General features: G+C 36.9%; 1 protein-coding gene across 1 annotated transcript; it reads left to right on the top strand.

Annotated features, from left to right (window-relative positions):
- The first annotated feature begins 2,322 nt into the window (after window positions 1–2,322).
- Window positions 2,323–14,275, top strand: LOC127257388 (alternative NAD(P)H-ubiquinone oxidoreductase C1, chloroplastic/mitochondrial). Its single transcript, XM_051283782.1, has 11 exons — window positions 2,323–2,603; window positions 2,757–2,959; window positions 4,027–4,122; window positions 4,814–4,880; window positions 4,967–5,150; window positions 12,031–12,124; window positions 12,232–12,444; window positions 12,687–13,031; window positions 13,258–13,334; window positions 13,516–13,619; window positions 13,710–14,275. The coding sequence occupies exons 1-11, from the start codon at window positions 2,558–2,560 to the stop codon at window positions 13,847–13,849; spliced, it is 1,569 nt and encodes a 522-aa protein (XP_051139739.1). The 5' UTR covers window positions 2,323–2,557; the 3' UTR covers window positions 13,850–14,275.
- The last annotated feature ends 4,651 nt before the right edge of the window (window positions 14,276–18,926 follow it).

The following is an 18,926-nucleotide window of genomic DNA, read 5'->3' as shown; positions in this document are numbered from 1 at the left end:
ACCCTCCATATTTGTATAGCAAGCATCAACCAAGTAATAACCTAATAATAATAAATAATAATTATTACACCGTCTAAACCTGTATTATGAAAATTATATTTAATACATACCCGGCCTTGGAACTTTCAACCCGTAAGGTCTAATAGAGCATCCCAAAGTACTCTACTATCAATTGTTGATCATTCCCATCCAGATAATACATAAATAAATTTCATATCTTGAGAACACACCCCTAACACATTTATTGCGATATCATTCTTTCGTGTTCTATATTTAGGTTTGTCTTCAAGAGGTACTAAGGACTTTATGTATGTCACATCTAACGCCCCAATATAATTCTAATACAAAAAAGTGTTATTAATTATTTTTAAAAAATCAAATAGCGGTAAAGAAAATGTATAAATACGTACATATATATATATATACCTGAAACCATTTCCATCTTGAATCGGTTGAGTTCTCAATAACCGATTTTGGTTTTTTAAGCAAATGTGAATATTATCGTAACACCGCATTACAAACACGAGTAAAGTACCTACTAATTATTGTTCGGTTCTTCACATTATGTGCAATAATATGAAAAAAAAAAAAAATAGCAACTTGTTCACCAATACTAACATTTCTACTTTCTCGTAACCTTCATAATGTTCCTAGCATCCCATATAATTTTGAAAAACGCCTCCGGTTTATTCTAATTTGTGGTATGGCTAGTGTATCACTCTCATAAGCAAGCCTATACAATATCGGGTATCGATCAATCTTTGGAGGAGGGTATCTAATTCTAGATTTGTATTTTTTCCTTCAGACTATAGTACCCAACTCGATAAAATGAAGAATACTAATTTTCCATTCTTCCCTCTTTACGTTTGCATGTGCTTAACCGAGACATATCTTGCAATAAAAATAAAAGTACACATAATAAGATACCATAAAAATGTACCAATAAAATTACAAAAAGGTATTGTCTGTAAATTGAAGTAATTGTTCGTTGCAAGGAAAGAATATATTTTTTAACACGTACAATAAAAAAAGAAAAAAAATACAGTAAAAAAATCTGCAAAACTGAAACAAAAGTAGATTCTAACATTCATACATGTTGTGGCGTCAATTGAATCTAAGAAGAAAATGCATCGACTGAAGTGGAGAAGAGAAATTAGAAAAAATGTATTACTGCGCTTTAAAAAAAAAAGAGAGAGACACTACAAGAAAAAATCATTTTTGTAACAAAACTTTTTTGTCTCTAAATCTACTTTTTCCGTTACTAATGACATTAGAGACGGAATTATGAATGAAATTACGTTAGTTACGTGAACTTTAGGGACGGAATTCCGTTACAAATATATTATTTTTTTGTAGTGAGAGAAAGAAAAGGAAAGGCCGTGTGAATATAACAAAAAAAGAGAAATAGAGATAGAGAGAAAACAATGAGTTTATACCTGTAATCGGAAGTTCTTTGTCAGGAAAAAAAAATGGAGATAGGAGAAAAAAAAAACGATGGATAGATATATTGACCTCTTTCGCCAGGAATTGCGAATGAAAAAAAACTGGAAAAGAGGATAAAATTTCTTTTATTGGATGGAAGGATATAAAAGTAAAAATTAAAATAATACGAGAATGAGATTTTAAAGTAACATAGGTGCTTCATTATTAAAAAGTCCTTCATTTGCAGAATTTTAGACCCCTTTTATAAATCCCTAACATTTTAAATTTCGTTCTTTATTTTGTAACTAAAAATGAATTTATTATGATTTTAAAATTAAATTCTACGGAATCGTGCTAAATTCATGAACCAAACAACTCCTAAGTTTATTTTATTTTCCCTCTCCTCCGTTCTTTTTCCTATCCCTCTAAAAAAAATAGAATCAAACGAGGTAATTATAATTTTTGTGCTTTCTCCCCTCATTTCCCATCAAACCAAACGGAACCTAAAAGCCCACCCCCGAAGCCAGGCTCATATTTACTATCATGGGCTAGTCCGAGCTTCTACGGACTATTTGACTGTTTTTTATATAAAAATTCTATTTTCTTTCTAAATAACTAAATAAATAAAATAAAAAAATTAATTTAGATTATTAATATTATTAAAATTAATCAATTTGGCTCCAATACTTTTAATCTCAATATAATCAATAATTCTATTATTAGAAAAACTAACAGAAACACTAACGTAGATGTAACAAAAATTGATATGAAAATTGATATGAAATTCCATTAGGATCAACACGACCTTGTTCTAAAACTAAAACCTGCCATATATATTATAAAAAAAAAAAAAAATCAAATAACTCAAAAAAATTATTAGTGAGGATCCTTGCCGCTATCGACACGCTGGTTAAATCCTTGAACCTAATACCTTGATAAAAAGAGTGCAGCAATGGGTGGGCAGGTGACCTGTAGGCCATAGATTTTGAACCCATAGCCTCACCCTCCCACGTTCACGCTCGCCATCCGTAACGGGACTATTGACTATCCTTTTGTTCAGCAGGGAACTCGTGGAGCCAAGACCGCCGCGTACTCCTTCACTCGCCGCCCGCCCAATTCTTCTCCGTCAATTGCAATGGCGCGCGCTGCTTCCTCCCTCGCGTCGGCAGCATTTTTCAGAGGTGCGTTCTCGATCAAGATTGTTTATGTCCTCATTTGTTGTTGTTATAGTTACGGTATATCACTCACACACGTATTATTTCGAGAGGCATGGTGATAAGCACTTCAAAGAGTAGGATATGCTAGGGATTTTCGTCCACCGAATTGAATTTCAGGTGAGCAGTTCCAGTGTCGGAAGTTGTTCCACCGGCGTTTGAGACTTCACGCGACTGATTCGAGGCAGTTTTCGGGTTTTTCGGGAAGGCGAGGACTACTCCGCGGTTTCGTTTCGAGCTCTGCCGGGAGGTATGGGGGCAATCCCGAAGTAAAGGAAAGTGACACACTGCCTACCACTTTCGCATGGCCTGATAGTGACAAGGTTGATTTCATCCTCACTCTCATTGAGCTTCCTCTTATCTTTATTATATGAGTTGATTTGTTTATGGGAAAACTTATCAATTGAGATTTATTGTTTGAGGTTTGTGAAATTTGAATCATTTGGTTGAGAATTTGTCATGTTCGTGACTTGTTGTAGTTTCATTCGAAACATATTCTGTTTATGGTTCTCTGTGAATATAAAATTTTTGTTGGGTGGGTTTTTGGTAGCTCATTCTTTGCTTCACTCCTGATGTATTAAGTTATCGTTGTATATAGTGTTTACAGTAAGAACATTTTCCAATATGCTCACACCAACATCACTTGTTTGATGAAATAGATGTATTGGGAAGGAACAATGTACTTCACATCAAATAAGATATAAACAATATTCTACTTCTGTTCATGTTAGATCTTTGATATTGGACTTGACAGTTTGTAAATGTTTATTGCTTAAACTTAAAGTTCAAATTCCTCAATTCTTTAGGCCAGAATGTAATTTTTACCTTAAGACGATCAGCTTACCTTATAATCTACCTGATCACTGTTAATATCTGTGGAATTTTTTTATTTTTTTATTTTCATTTTTTGGGGGAAGATGCAGTAATTGTGTAGTTTCTCTTTGCATTCACTGTTTGATATTTGAATGATGCTAAGCTTTATAAGCCTGCATGTGTTTGCTTTTCCAAGTAAATTCAAGTGATGTGCAATCTTTAAATCATTTGTTTTCCTATGTTTACATGCTAATTGATGTAGTGCTGGTGGGGTGGTATCGTGATAAAATCTGATAATTCATTTTTCAGTAATTTAGTGAGATAATTCATTTGAATTTTTTGAAGCATATCAATCATGTCTCAAATCATTTCTTTTCCTGGTATTGAAAAGAAGCTTGTGTGAGTATGGTGGTGTGCATATGCTAATACAATTAGTTGGATTTGTGCTTCAAGGGCTATGTGTTTGTCTTAGTTCTTGACGTAATTTTAAAACTTAGAGCTAATATCTTTTTTATATTCATCCAGTGAGTTTTGATAATACTATTTATCTTGAAATAAATCCTTTTAATGACTGCAGAGGCCAAGAGTATGCATACTTGGCGGTGGTTTTGGAGGCCTGTATACTGCATTGAGATTGGAATCACTAGATTGGCCTGACGGCAAGAAACCACAAGTAAGCATTGATTAAGAGAATTTAAAACATATGTACCAGGATTGGAACTTTAGAAGCAGCATGACCTGTTTCCTTCAATAAACTTTACAATGCATTGTTCAAATCAAACTCCAACCACTGAACCACAAGCTACAGCAGTAGCTTGCTGCACCTTACAGTGCTGCCTTTGAGCATGACAGATTCATAATATAAGTGACCGATCAACAGTTTGGAATATTATCATGATGACATAGTAATCCAGAGTAATAATTGTGCATATAATAAAGTAATCTCCCCCGGCGACACTAGGTTGGACTGAAACTCAGAATCTGAGTACACCAGTTATTAGTATCCAACTTTCATTGGACAACTAAAATCGATAGGATGTGAGATCGCTTTTTACTAGCTAACAGGTTACGGTATAAAGTCTAAACTCTGACTTGATGTGAGGCATGTGTGAGGACTTTTGAAAGACATATTTTTCACTTTGGCATGTTGAGCTGTAAACCATCTGATCTGGCAAAGTGGTGTTGTGTGACAAGGGAAATTGACTGCCCCACAATCTAATGCCAAGGGATCTTGTAATTGTGAATAAAACATTGGCGAGTGGAAACATGTGTAATTACTGTCTTTTATATCTGCTACTTTGCTTTGTGTTGGCAAGGAAATTAAAAACGTTTTTCAGTTTCTTTTTTGTTTTTAATTTCAACAGGTTATTCTTGTTGATCAACAAGAGCGTTTTGTTTTCAAGCCATTGCTCTATGAGCTCCTCTCTGGAGGTATCATTTGATCTTAATGATACAACTCTGGTTTACGAACTCATATTTTACTTTCTTACCATTCCATGCTTATTTTCTGAGAGCAGAAGTAGAAGAATGGGAAATAGCTCCACGATTCTTGGACTTGCTTTCAAACACAAGTGTGCAATTTTTCAAAGATAGGGTGCAATCCTTGCATCCCACTGATCATTTGGGAATGGATGGAGTTGCACATTTACAATCCGCTGGAATGGTGCACCTTGACAGTGGCTTGTCTATTGAATATGACTGGTAACATTTATGTAACTCATTTGAGCCAAATTATTCTATCCCATCCATGATTTGTCTATTTTGTGGTTGAAGATTTTTAGTCATAGCCAATTTATGTAGAATACCAACTAGATGGATAAAACAGTAGGGCTCTTGTACATACTAACTGAGATACTGCTTAGTCTCTACCATTTGTGCACTTGTTTGTAGATTGTTCAGACATCAAAGGTCTTTAAACATAATTGAAGTCATTCAAACTTGCAACTTTCGGATTTCTGTACTCTCCTTATTTCCAGATTCCTGTAATTTGTTTTCCTTTATCCTCTGCTCATCCTTGTTTATGTTGTCCAAACAAGAGCACAATAGAAGGAAAATTTAGAAGCTTCTTATTGGTAGGGTTTCCACTGATAGAATCCTTTGATTCCATATAATATAGGATTGTTAATCTTGATTATGCTAGGATGAAGTTTTATAAAGATTATTTTATGTGTTGAGCCCCGAAAAAAAGTTTCAAAATTAGGGTTTGGGCCCATGGGGCCACAAGGTTTGAGTCGCTGCCAAAATATTAAGTGGGTCGGTACCCCAGTGAGTATTTGTAACACCCCGGCCGGCTCAAACCGGAGCGTCACCGCCACGCCACACTGGAAGGCTCGTTCATCAACCAACTAGCCTTACATTGTGGCGCTAAACCTAAAATAATAAATATAAACAACTAATAGGGATTTTGAATTAAAGCGCACCGGCTTATCAATTAAATAAGTAAAGTTCGAGTCAAAAATATAAATTGGAAATAGTTCAAAAAGGCATTAGTCTTTAAACATAATTAATGAATTTCAAAAGCATTTTAAAAGATAAAGTAGTTATAGTTCCCCCTATGGATCATATGACGTGGATGCATTATTTAGGTATAACAGAAGCATCATTACCTACAAAAAAGTTGTAAAAAGAGGGTCAATACAACGGTTGAGTAAACGCACTTAATCGAATATAAATTAATACGGTATAATATCACAAAATCATTTGAATAAGATGACACGTATCACATAAGGATAACTCACACACATGAGTTTTTTAGCGCCTCTCTTATATCTCATTTTTATTCTCAAATAATGGTGATAAATTTATCACGAAGAAAATTCCACTAAGCCTTAATTAGGGCCGGCTCGACCCGGTTTTCTAACCTTATTACTTCGTATGAAACGTCACATAGTTACACATAACAAGCATAGGGTCACAAACCTCAAGGAAAGCTCCACAATGTGTATCTAAGGGTTCGAAGCCCAAAATACACGTCACGACGGTCTAAAGACCTTTTCATCGTGAATGACGGGCATCTCGAAATCACCGAAAAAGGGAATCCGCCATCTCGATCCCTCGGCCTAGCCCATTCGGATTCTAGTTCGAGGTTAGCTAGTTATCCTAAAATACCGATATACCCTCACGTGCTTGCAAGGCATAGAGGTGGAAAGACTATGTGTATTATCCAAACAATCGACGAGTTGATCGGACTCGACGAGTAGTTTCAGTTACCAATTTGACTCAATACTCAACATGCTAGTAGACAAATTTTAAAAAGAGAGCTTTAAACTCAAACATTCCAATTGCTAACATTTAACCAACCAAAAAGTAGAATATTAAAAATCCAACAAGTTCATTATAATCTCACTTTATTTCGCTAAATAAACATTTGAATAATGTGTCCATCCCAATAGGCATAATCTAACTAAAAAATCATAATATTTAAACATAATAATAAATCTTTTCAAAAAAAAAAAACCATAAGTAGGTTAGGGCAAAACTAGGGTTTCAAACAAATTCTACAAATTCTACGATTGTCAACTTAGAATACTATAATAATATTAACATAAGCCATAGGGGACCATTATAATAAACTTTCTAGAAGAAATTAACAAAACATAACACTTTTAGGGCAAACCCATTTGAAAATAATTTTGAAAAATATCAATAGAAGGGAACTTATAATCTATCTAAGATTAATCGCACTTACCTTAAGAGAAAAAAATCTAAGAGGAGAAGAGTTTTGGAGAAGAAAACCTCCAAGGAAGAAAAAGAGGAGGCGCTGGCGGCGTGTCTGCTGGCTGCTCCTATTTTTTTTTTTTAAACATTAAAGACTTAGGCATTTATTATTTATTTTACCTTATTTGGTCCCAAAATGGTCCAAACTTAATTTTAACCCTAAGTCTAATCGAATTCTTTTATTTTTTACACTAAAAGTCCAAAATAAATTAGGCCAAAAATAATATTATTCGACTCCGGCGTCGAACCCCGGCGAGCTCCGGCGATTATTTTTTAGGGTATTACATCCTTCCCCCCTTAGGACATTTTTCGTCTTCGAAATCGATCTTCATGCCTGGAGCTACCTCAAACAACTCCGCCAATTTAAGCTTAAAAAAATTAGTAGGAAATTCTATATCTCCGATCATATGACAAACAGCCTTACGATAAGACAATTACAAGGCACTAGTTGTCCTGAAGGTAGCCTAGTCTCTATCGAAACCTCTACTCGAGAATCTAAATATCTAGTTCTAACTTCTTAGCACATTTACTAGATATGAAAGAAAGGGGTGCATTAGAATCAAAGAGGATAACCACATCTAAAGAATTCACCAAGAACGTATTAGTCAGAACGTCTCCATGGTTCTCCACAGTTTGCCCTCTTGTCATGACATTGATGTGACCTCTCTGGTCACTCATTCCTCCTTTCGCTCGCTGAGGTGCCACTGGCGGCGTACGACCTTGCTGCTGCGGAACCGGAGCCCTCTCAATCGCATTCAGAGCTCCAACTAACTTGGGACAAAACCTCTTGATATGTCCCGGCTCATGGCAGTAATAGCAAGTGACGGGCTGGCCATCACAACGAACTCCCGGATGAGGTTTTCCACATCGGCTACAAACAGCCAAACCACCATAATTGCCACTGAAATTTCCATGAGTGAATTTAGGGCAAGATGCATAGGGCGTACCCGAGAACCTCTCTGCTTCATCCTTTCGTTTATGGTTCGTCAAATCCTCACTCACCTTCTCTTTTTCTCTATCTGCCGTGCGGACTCCATCCCTCCGCTCATCATACGATATTCAATTTTCCCGATAGATGTTAGCTGCATTTTCGTATGCCTCTTGAAGGGTCGACACATTAAAGCCGGCTAAGAACTGCTGAAAGTCTCGATTCAGCCCACCAATGACTTCTCGTATGCCTCCTGAAGGGTCGACACACTAAAGCCGGCTAAAAACCGCTGAATGTCTCGATTCAGCCCACCAACAAATCTCGTCAACTTGCACCGATCATTCACTGCGAAATCTGGAGCGTGGGCAGCCAATTCATTAAAACGCGTGAAGTATTCTTCCACCGTCATATTACCTTGCACCAAGGCACTAAACTCATCATCCTCTGCTCTCTGAATGTGCAGGGATAAAAACACGACCTTATCATCCCTTTAAAGGCCTCCCACGGTAATCCAAACAAGTTGCTCCCGGAAGCCTTCTCATTAGTCCACCACTTCCTGGCCGATACTTCCTGGGCATTTCACCACCTCAAATATCGTCTCAAAACGATCCAATCATTCTCCCAAACTAGTCGGGTCCAATTGACCAGTGAAAGTCAGAGGACTATGACGTAATACTGCATTCATAGCACTCCGGAGCTGCTGAGCGAACTGTCCCATAAACTGACGTAAGATCTCCAATGTCGGGTTTGAAGGTCGAACGGGACTCTGAACTGGAGGCTCAGGGTTTTAGGGTTGCATACTCTCAACCTTTTCATCGTACTCGGGTGCCACGGGGGGCTGATCAGCACGCTTAGGGGGCATCTTGCTAATCGAGACTAGACCTAATAAGCTCTAACTAATCAAATAGCATAATCAATGCACATAAACACATGGAATAAACTTAGAATGCAATGAATGCACCCAAACCCGACTAAACCCATGATCTAATTGAGTTTAGAAATTCTGAAATCTTTCAAGTTTTATTAACCAAGAAACATGAGTCTTCAACCTAGGCTCTGATACCAACTGTAACACCCCAGTCGGCTCAAACTAGAACGTCATCGCCACGCTACACCGGAAGACTCGTTCATCTACCAACTAGCCATACGTTGTGGCGCTAAGGCTAAAATAATAAATACAAACAACTAAATAACATAGTTGTCAATAGCACGCAATAGCGACGTAGCGTAGCAGAAAGGCACTTTGCTGTTACGGCCGCTCCGCAATTCTTCAGTGTAGCGGCATATAGCGACACTCCGCTACGTTATGCTATACCGCTATTGTAGCTTATTGAATTATTTTTTAACACGTAAATAATTGATATCTAACTTTAACTTATAAAATGTACTTCTTTTTTATTATAATATAGACAAAAAAAACATTTATATCAAATCTTAAAGGTACTTGAAAAAGAAAGCTAAAGGTACTTTTAGCTCTGAAAAGGAAATGATATTTGACTTAGAGCGCACCGGCTTACCAATTAAATAAGTAAAGTTTGAGTAAAAACATAATTAAAATAGTTCAAAAGGTATTAGTTTTTAAACATAATTAATGAATTTCAAAAGCATTTTAGAAGATAAAGTAGTTATAGTTCCCCTGATGGATCATATGACGTGGATGCATCATTTAGGTATAACATAAGCATCATCACCTACAAAAAGGTTGTAAGAAGAGGGTCAACACAACGGTTGAGTAAACTCAATTAATCGAAGATAAACTAATACGGTATAATGCCACAAAATTATTTGAAGAAGATAATTTGAATAAGATGATACGTATCATATAAGGATAACTCACACACGAGTCTTTTAGCGCCTCTCTTATATCTCATTTTCATTCTCAAATAATAGTGATGAGCACATCACGAAAAAAACTCCACTAAGGCTTAATTAGGGTCGGCTCGACCCGGTTTTTCAACCTTATTATTTCGTATGACACGTCACATAGCTATACAAAACAAGCATAGGGTCACAACCCTCAAGGAAAGCTCCACAATATGTATCTAAGTGTTCAAGTCCAAATTACACGTAAGTCAATTTATTTATTAGTTTGCGAGGGGCGCGAAACAGCCCACAACCCTCTAGTCTCCAATATAACATTCTAAGAGGGGATTGTACGCAATCCATCCCTCCATCACGTACGACGGTCTAAAGACCTTTCATCGTGAATGATGGGCACCTCGAAATTACCCAAAAAAGGAACCTGCCATTTCGATCCCTCGGCCTAGCCCATTCGAGTTATAGTTCGACGTTAGCTATTTATCCTAAAATACCGGTATACCCTCACGTGTTTGAAAGGCACGGAAAGTTATGTCTTATCATCCAAACAATCAACGAGTTGATAGGATTCGACGGGTAGTTTCAATTACCAATTTGACTCAATACTGAATATACTATTAGGCAAATTTTAAAAAGAGAGCTTTAAACTCAAACATTCCAATTGTCAAAATTTAACCAACCAAAAAGTGGAATATTAAAAATCCAAAAACTTTTTTATAATCTAACTTTATTTCGATTTGAATAATATTTTAGGCATAATCTAATTCAAAAATCATAATATTTAAACATAATAATAAATCTTTTCCCAAAAAAAACCATAACTATGTTAGGGCAAAATTAGGGTTTCATACAAATTCCACAAATTCTACGATTGTCAACTTAGAATACTTTAATAATCTTCACATAAGCCATATGGGACATTATAATCAACTTTCTCGAACAAATTAGCAAAACCTAGCACTTTTAGGGCAAACCTAATTGAAAATAATTTTTGAAAAATATCAATAGAAGGGAACGTATCATCTATCAAAGATTAATCTCATTTACCTTAAAGAGAAAAAAATCCAACAGGAGAAGAGTTTTGGAGAAGGAAGAAGAAGAGGAGGCGCTGGCTGCATGTCTGCTGGCTGTTTTCTTTTTTTTTTTAACATTAAAGATTTGGATCTTTATTATTTATTTTATCCTATTTGGGCCCAAAATGGTCCAATATCAATTCTAGTCCTGATTTTAATCAAATTCTTTAATTTTTTACACCAAAAATACAAAATAAAATTAGACCCAAAATAATATTGTCCAACTCCGGCGTCGAACCCTAGCGATTATTTTACAGGATATTACAATATTGATTCAGATTAGGTGGGCCGGTAGCCCAGCGAAGTTTTGATTCGAGAGCGTAGTAAGTCGGACACTATAACAGTTCGGCTACTATATTCCAGAAAGCCAGTTTGGGCACGTCAGGACAGTTTCAACCACCCGACTGGGGTGGTTGAGTTCCTCGGGGCCTAACCATCAAGCGGTTATCCTACGATCAAGTGACCGAAGTGAATCCGTCCGAACAGTTACTGAAAACAAAATAAATACTCTTAATCTAGGGTTTATCGGGGCATCGTGAACAATGAATAGCATCATGCGAGGAATTTCCTCTTTAATATTTACTTTTTACTGATTTGAGTGTAACCTAGTTCAGTGCATTGGGATCCAATTATCAGCTACACTTTATCAAGTTCGAAATATATTTTCGAATTCTACTTTATTTTTTGTTGAAGTCCACACATCAACAATATGTTTGGTTGTGAATTTGCTCATCTGCACTCTTTAGTCTTGTGAAATTCTTGGATGGACTATTTATTAGATTTTGCAGCGGCTCTTAACTATGTGAAATATGATATTATTAGCACTGCTTACACATTTGATTATATTTGTTATGCTTCCAAATCTCTTCTGATGCAAATTTTGCAGCATTCTTCTTGTTCTCTAATATTTTGGCAGTGGCATGGGTTAAAATTCATCACTTATATGATTGACAACGGACAGGGACCTCACTTTTGTTTGGACTAGAGTGCTTCACTTTCTTTTAATAATTTTACTAATAACGTGCTTATTAATCTGGGCAGCCAGGTTGGTGCTTGCTTTGGGAGCTGAACCCAAACTTGATGTTGTGCCAGGTGCAATGGAACATGCATTACCATTCTCCACCCTTGAGGATGCTCATGTTAGTATTTGAACTGCTGCTAATGAGTTTTAATTTGTTAAGTATTTCCAAATTCTATAGGATATGCTTTACTATCTTCTCTAATTGTTGGCATTTGTTCAATGAAGAGAGTTGATGAGAAGCTAAGGTTACTTGAGAGGGAGTACTTTGGTAGAGACAATCGGATTGACATTGCTGTTGTAGGATGTGGTTACTCTGGAATTGAGTTGGCTGCAACAATATCAGAAAGACTGAAAGCACGTGGAGTCGTACAAGCAATCAATGTGGACAAAACAATCCTACCGAATGCCCCACCTGGCAATAGGGAGAGTGCATTGAAAGTAAGAATAGCATTGCTATGGATATGAAACATGTGAATTTATAGATTTAGATATTGACAATAACATGAATCTAACAATCTATCATCTATAATATTTATTCTACATATTATGTTACTTTCTGCGGAAGTAGTACGTGTATGAACTGGTTCCCTTCATTTTTTAAAAAATAAGTTCTTGGGGCTATTACTTGCCTTATTTTCTTTTCTGTTTTATTAATTTATTTATTTGTCTGGCTCTGGCAGATTCTCTCATCAAGGAATGTTCAGCTTTTGCTTGGTTATTTTGTGCGCTGCATAAGGGCGGAAGTTGATAATCAGAAGAAGTATATATTAGAGCTGCAGCCGTCTGAGAGGAGCATGGAAAAAAAAATTGTGGAAGCAGATCTAGTTTTATGGACTGTTGGGTCTAAGTCTCTACTTTCTGAGCTAGAACAAGTTGATAAACCCATTTATCTTCCCCTTAATGGTAGGGGACAGGTAGAAACAGATGAAACTCTTCGAGTTAAGGGTCATCCACGTGTATTTGCAGTTGGTGACTCTGCTGCTGTGAGAGACAAAAGTGGAAAATTGCTTCCAGACTCTGCTCAGGTGCTGTTTCATCGTTGTCTTTATACGTGTATAGATAATACTGTATGGACCGTATGTTGGAACTAAGTGGACGTGTTTGTGTGTGTGAATAATGAATATATGCATACATGTATTCAACTGTATATTATTATCCTACTCTTTGTTCAAATATACATTTTGCCCTTGCTCAGTTACTACACTGATACATCATCTGACTGGCCTTAATATGCTTTTCATATTCTATCAGGTAGCTTTTCAGCAGGCTGATTTTGCTGGCTGGAATCTGTGGGCTGCAATAAATAACCGACCACTACTGCCATTTAGGTTTGACATGATATTCTGAGTTCTTTCATATTTAAGCAACAAGAAAAATGACTGGAGATAAAGCTTTTATGCTTTACTAAAGTGTGATTTTGGTGGATCCATGTTACTTGGGACTAGCAACTAACTTTTTAGTTTTTCAATATCTATACAAGTTATACACATGTGAAATTGGTAAGTGCAGGTTTCAAAATTTAGGTGAGATGATGACTCTAGGCAGATACGATGGAGCTATTTCACCAAGTTTCATCGACGGCCTAACGCTGGAAGGTCAAATTGGTCACTCAGGTATCATCATCCAAGTCGTTGCAGTTAGTTCAGTTTGATCTGCCTGCTCATTCCTGACTTTGAATGTATGAATGTATGTATGTATGTCAGCAAGGAAACTAGCTTACCTAATCCGACTACCCACGGATGAGCACCGCATCAAAGTGGGGATCAGTTGGCTAACCAAGACTGCTGTGGAATCCGTGGCACTGCTGCAGAGTAACATCACCAATATACTCTCAGGACCATAGCAAGGTTTGCTGTATCTATCTTACCTTATCAAATCATATTATCAACCTCTTTCATCATCATCATCATCATCATCATCATCATGTTTTTGAGGAGATAGAGGATGATGCAGCAATAAGCAGCAGAGGTGATGATGGGTATACGGGTCTATGTTAATGTGCAAACTTTATATATGCGTTGTTGATATGGTGTTGTCATAATATTAGCCATTCCAAAATGCTATAAATTAATTCAAGGATGGTTATAAATCATCGAATTTTAATTATAAATAATTTCATTAAAATATGAATATAGACTAAACGTGAATTAAAATATAAGTGAAACTAGTTATCAAAATGAAAATTAATTTGATCGTTTGGTTGCATTACAGTGTGTTTCGGTATTTTGGCATATTGTGGAATAGTAAAAACATTAAATTGGTGTGGTGGTTTGGCTGTTTTAGTTTTGAGTTTGGATTTAATAGTAAAAAATTTGTATATGAATAGTTGTATGATGATTGGAATGTAAAATTAATTTTAGTATAATATAAAAAATAAAAAATAATTGTGTTTGGCTGCAGTTTGTATTTTGTGTTTAAGTTTTGAACAAAAAAAAAAAAAATTAGAATTTGAATGGTAAGATAAGCATTGATGTCATGTTTTTGGATATAAAATCGATTTATAATATTCCTTCCATTCTCATCCAAAGGGGTAATATTTTATTAATTAGTGAAAATGTATAATGATTTGTTGGAGTAATATTTTATTAATCAGTGAAAATGTATAATAGTTTGTTTGTTTTGGGTTTTGTGTTTTGATTTGAAGGATTAATCAATTATTTATTTATTTATTTTATCAAAAAAATTATTTAAGATATTTTATATTTTTTTATTTGTATAAAATTTGTATAATTTAAGTATTTATTTAGAACCAAACAATCACTTTTGGACAAGGGAGATGTTTCATGCAAATTTTACATTAACACAGACAATAAATAAAACACAGGTGTTTTGTGCATTTTTACTGAAGGGTGTTATATAATTTAACCTATTATTTTTATATGAGCAATGTTATTGACATTTTAAATACTTTTAGTATTATATCTCAATAAAATATATTTCCTCCGTCCATGGAAAGGTTACCATTTTCTATTTTCGTCGGTTCCAAAACAAAGTTACAATTTTTTAATTTAGTAATTGTACTACCTACATAACATAATAAATATCTTCTTTTCAACTTACATTATACGAGTGACTCTTATTAAGATGTTAGAAATTTAATTAAATTTGATAAATTTATAAAAAAAAAAAAAATTGTGAGATGGACCAAAAAGAAAATGAGTACTTGTGGCACGCCGGAGAAGTAATAATTAAAATGTTAAATATTTCATAATATAAAATATTATTAATTAAAAACTCAATCCAATCAAGTTTCTAGACCGAAGATCTTCAAGAAAGGGAATTTACACGAGATTTTTTACTATAATGAAAGATACACTTTTTAAGGAAGAAAAATTATCTTTGGTTGAATTTGTAGCCGCCATGATCAGGGAGGATGTCTATCAATCTACCAAGACTAGGATTGGATTTCACCTATAAGATTACTAGGCAGTTGGTCGACATTATGTGTTCGGCCACAAGACAAAAAAAAAAAAAAAAAAAAAAAAAAAAAAAAAAAAGAAATCTATTAGATGCACGAGAAGGAAAATTGATTCATGCAAGGCATCAAGAGAAACGTTTAGTATCCTGGAGAAAATAATTTTGTTGTTGATGATCTAAGACAATAGATAATTTCTCTCAACAGGAGTGGAAAACGCCACATTGTATTCTCCATTGGAATTGTTACGTATAAAATTTAGAATTAGGTTAAAAAGCCCAAGGTAAAAAGAAAAATGGGCCTAGCAATCGAGTTGATCGAACTGGCCGAGGGGCACCGTGGGAAACTCATGAAAAATAGATATATCTTTAAGGAAATAGCGGGTCGGAAGGTCCGCAGGTCGGAAGGTCTTCGGGTCGGGAAGTCCGCAGGTCGAAAGGTCCTCAGGTCGGGAGGTCCGCAGGTCGGAAAGTCCTCAGGACGGGAGGTCCGTAGGTCGGAAAGTCCTCGGGTCGGAAAGTCCTCAAGATGGAAAGTCCGCAGGTAGGAAGGTCCTCAGGTCGGGAGGACTGCAGGTCGGAAGGTCCTCAGGTCGGGAGGTCCGCAGGTCAGAAAGTCCTCAAGATGGAAAGTCTGCAAGTCGAATGGTCTTTAGGTCGGGAGGTCTGCAGCTGGACCAATAAGTCGGATGGTCTTTAGGTCGGGAGGTCTGCGGCTGGACCAATAAGTCGGCTTGGTCTTTAAGTCGGGAGGTCTGCGGCTGGACCAAACAAGTCGGGTGGTCTGCAAATCGGGGGGTTGGTGGTCGGACCAATAAGGTAGAAGAGTTACGTTCGGGCCAAAAGGGCGAAAGGTCTGCGGTCGGTCCAAAGAGGCGGATACTGTTGAGAGTAAGTAAGAATGATACTTTGGTCGGTTGAGGGCACGTGTCAACAAGAGAAGGGTTAGCAGAGGGTTGAAAAAGAGACGTTGTAACCGTTCGGGCGACGGTTTCCACTACTGTTTCTCAAGGGATATTTAAGAATTTGAATTTTTTTGGAGAAATTATCTTCAATCAACTTCAACAAAGCAAAGTCAGATTTGGGGATCACCACTTTAAATTTTCAGCATTTTAATTTCCAGTTAATTTCTTTATGTACCGTACAATGTTTAGAGATTCCTAATCTCAGACGCTAATTAATCAAGTTTAAGGATATTTTCCATATCTTTGAATTTTACTTTTGTTTGTTGAAAAAATACATCAACAAATTGGCGACCACAGTGGGAGAAAGGCAAGATTGCTGATCCTACATCAACAAAAAGTTTCATACGACTGAGGTCTGGCCGAATCATCAGAAAAATCAATATGGCAGGCACACAACCTCAATCATCATCAGCACCGGTGGGAGAAAATGTTTCACCACCAGTCATGCCAAATCCAGGGGAGATCCCCCAACCACCTACCGATTGGTTGTCGTATGTTCAACAAGTGAACAATCAGCATACTTCAGTGATGTAGAACATGTTGCGCGAGCAACAGAACATCATGTTGAGCGAACAACAAAATCTTATGCAGAACATGTTAGATCAATTATTATCAAGGGTTACTCTTCAACCCACCTAGACGCCGCCAGGGGTGTCACCATCAAGAATGGAAGCAAATTTTGCAGGGCCATCATATGTGGACAACACATTTCCAAGCGCCACAACATTCAACCGAACGGATAGGGGAAAACTCCTCTGACTTTCCCAAATAATATTCATTTAGGACCAAGGGTTGAAAATGTTCAACCGAACATTACAAGAGAGGAAAGGCCAGAGGGACATGTGCAGGATCCTATTCTTATTCCTGCGCAAAATCCCATCGATGTTCTTGATCATCAACATTTTCGTTTGGATGATGAAATTGCTCACGTTTTGAGGGTTCAGTTTGGTCTAAATCCTCAGATGGCCAACCGACCTACTTATCAGAGACCGTTTCCAGAAAAGATTATTAACGAATATCCTCTCCCAAGGAATTACAGGCCATCAGATTTCATGCTTTTTCTGGAGAGGATGGGTCCTCCACTATAGAGCATGTGGAGCGTTTTACAGCACAGTTAGGAGAAATTGGTAACAATCCTTTTTACAAGTTACAACTGTTCAGATTGTCCCTAACTAGGACTGCTTTTTCATGGTTTGTAAGTCTTCCACCTGGGCAGATACAAACTTGGGAAGGTCTGGAGATGGCATTTCATGCCAGATTTTTCAATCCCTTGCCAATGGTTTCTTTGACTTACTTATTGGAAATGAAACAATATCAAGAAGAATCAGCGTCACAGTTTATTGAAAGGGTGCGATTGATGAAAGGACGGTGTCCTACAATAATCAATGAGAAAAAGATGACCAACTTAGTGGTCCGAAACATGCATGGTCGCCTGAGGGATGCGCTCACTGCACATGATGTCGAGGATTTGGCAAGTCTTGCATCCAAGGCTGGACGTTTAGAATCTCTTTTCAGGGAAAGGGATCAAAATTTCAGGCGTAATAAGGGCCAACATATGGCTAGTATGGAAACAGAGGTATACAACTTTGATTATGATCAAACAAAAGAGATGACGGCCGAAATAATTTCAGGAAAGCCTTATGTATGCTCTAAGTTAAAGCCAGCACCAGGAACAGAAGCTAAAGGGCAACCGACCTTTGACAGTTCCAAGGCCGTTGAGATATTTGACATTCTGCTAACTGATGGTCAAATCTGAATTCCAAAGGGGCAGAGGTTGGCTACCAAGGAAGAAATTAAAGGGAGACCATATTGTAAGTGGCATAATTCCTTCACGCATAATACAAGTCAATGCACTCATTTTCGAAATGAGATCCAAAAGGCTATTAAGGCAGGTCGGCTCAAATATATCACTTTGGGGGTGGAGCAGCAACCATTTCCAAAAGTAACCACAACAATGGTTAATATACAAGCAGCTTCCAGAAAAGAGAAAGGGAATTCATCAAACAATGGCCGACCAGAGGAGAAACTCAAGGTCTGTGAAAAAACAGTGGCTGAAAAATGGAACAACCAAGATGGTTCTTTTAATGTGGAATTAAAAGACCAGGCTTTAGTTCGAGACCACCCGACCAAGAGGACGGGTGCGGTCGGAAGCAAATGGACTCGAAATAAGAAACCTTTACCGATTGATGTGGATCCTCGTTTCTCAGGCATGAATCGTACTCAGATTCGGAATGCCAAACGCAGGTATGCTGTGAGATACAAAGACAAGGTCGCCTCATCAAAGCAACCGAATGACACCCGAGGCGCTGTTAAGTATTCAAAGGGAGGTTGGTCCATCAGGGTCGTTTCGTTTGAGCAGCCGAATGAGGCAGAGGAAGGTCTGCTCATCGGGGCTGCCTCATCAAAGCAACCGACCAGCATACGGGACATTGGTAATTACAATGAGGGAGGTCGGTCCATGCAAAAGAAGGGTAAAGGCTTGTCTAATGAAAGAGTTAAGGGTTTCAGGTGTCAATATTGTGAGAAGGTTAACATTAACCC

Source organism: Andrographis paniculata, unplaced genomic scaffold (genome assembly GCF_009805555.1).
Source record: "Andrographis paniculata isolate CXL003 unplaced genomic scaffold, ASM980555v1 Contig57END, whole genome shotgun sequence".
Taxonomy (NCBI): Eukaryota; Viridiplantae; Streptophyta; class Magnoliopsida; order Lamiales; family Acanthaceae; genus Andrographis; species Andrographis paniculata.
The sequence above is the reverse complement of the archived record's forward strand: the minus strand, read 5'-3'. Positions and strand labels throughout refer to the sequence as shown.

Excerpts from the sequence above, each read along its gene's own strand:
- LOC127257388 (XM_051283782.1), top strand. The coding sequence starts at position 2,558 with ATGGCGCGCGCTGCTTCCTCCCTCGCGTCGGCAGCATTTTTCAGAG. Across the intron at positions 2,604-2,756 it reads GTCGGCAGCATTTTTCAGAG|GTGAGCAGTTCCAGTGTCGG; the intron begins GTGCGTTCTCGA and ends ATTGAATTTCAG. Across the intron at positions 13,620-13,709 it reads AGGTCAAATTGGTCACTCAG|CAAGGAAACTAGCTTACCTA; the intron begins GTATCATCATCC and ends TATGTATGTCAG.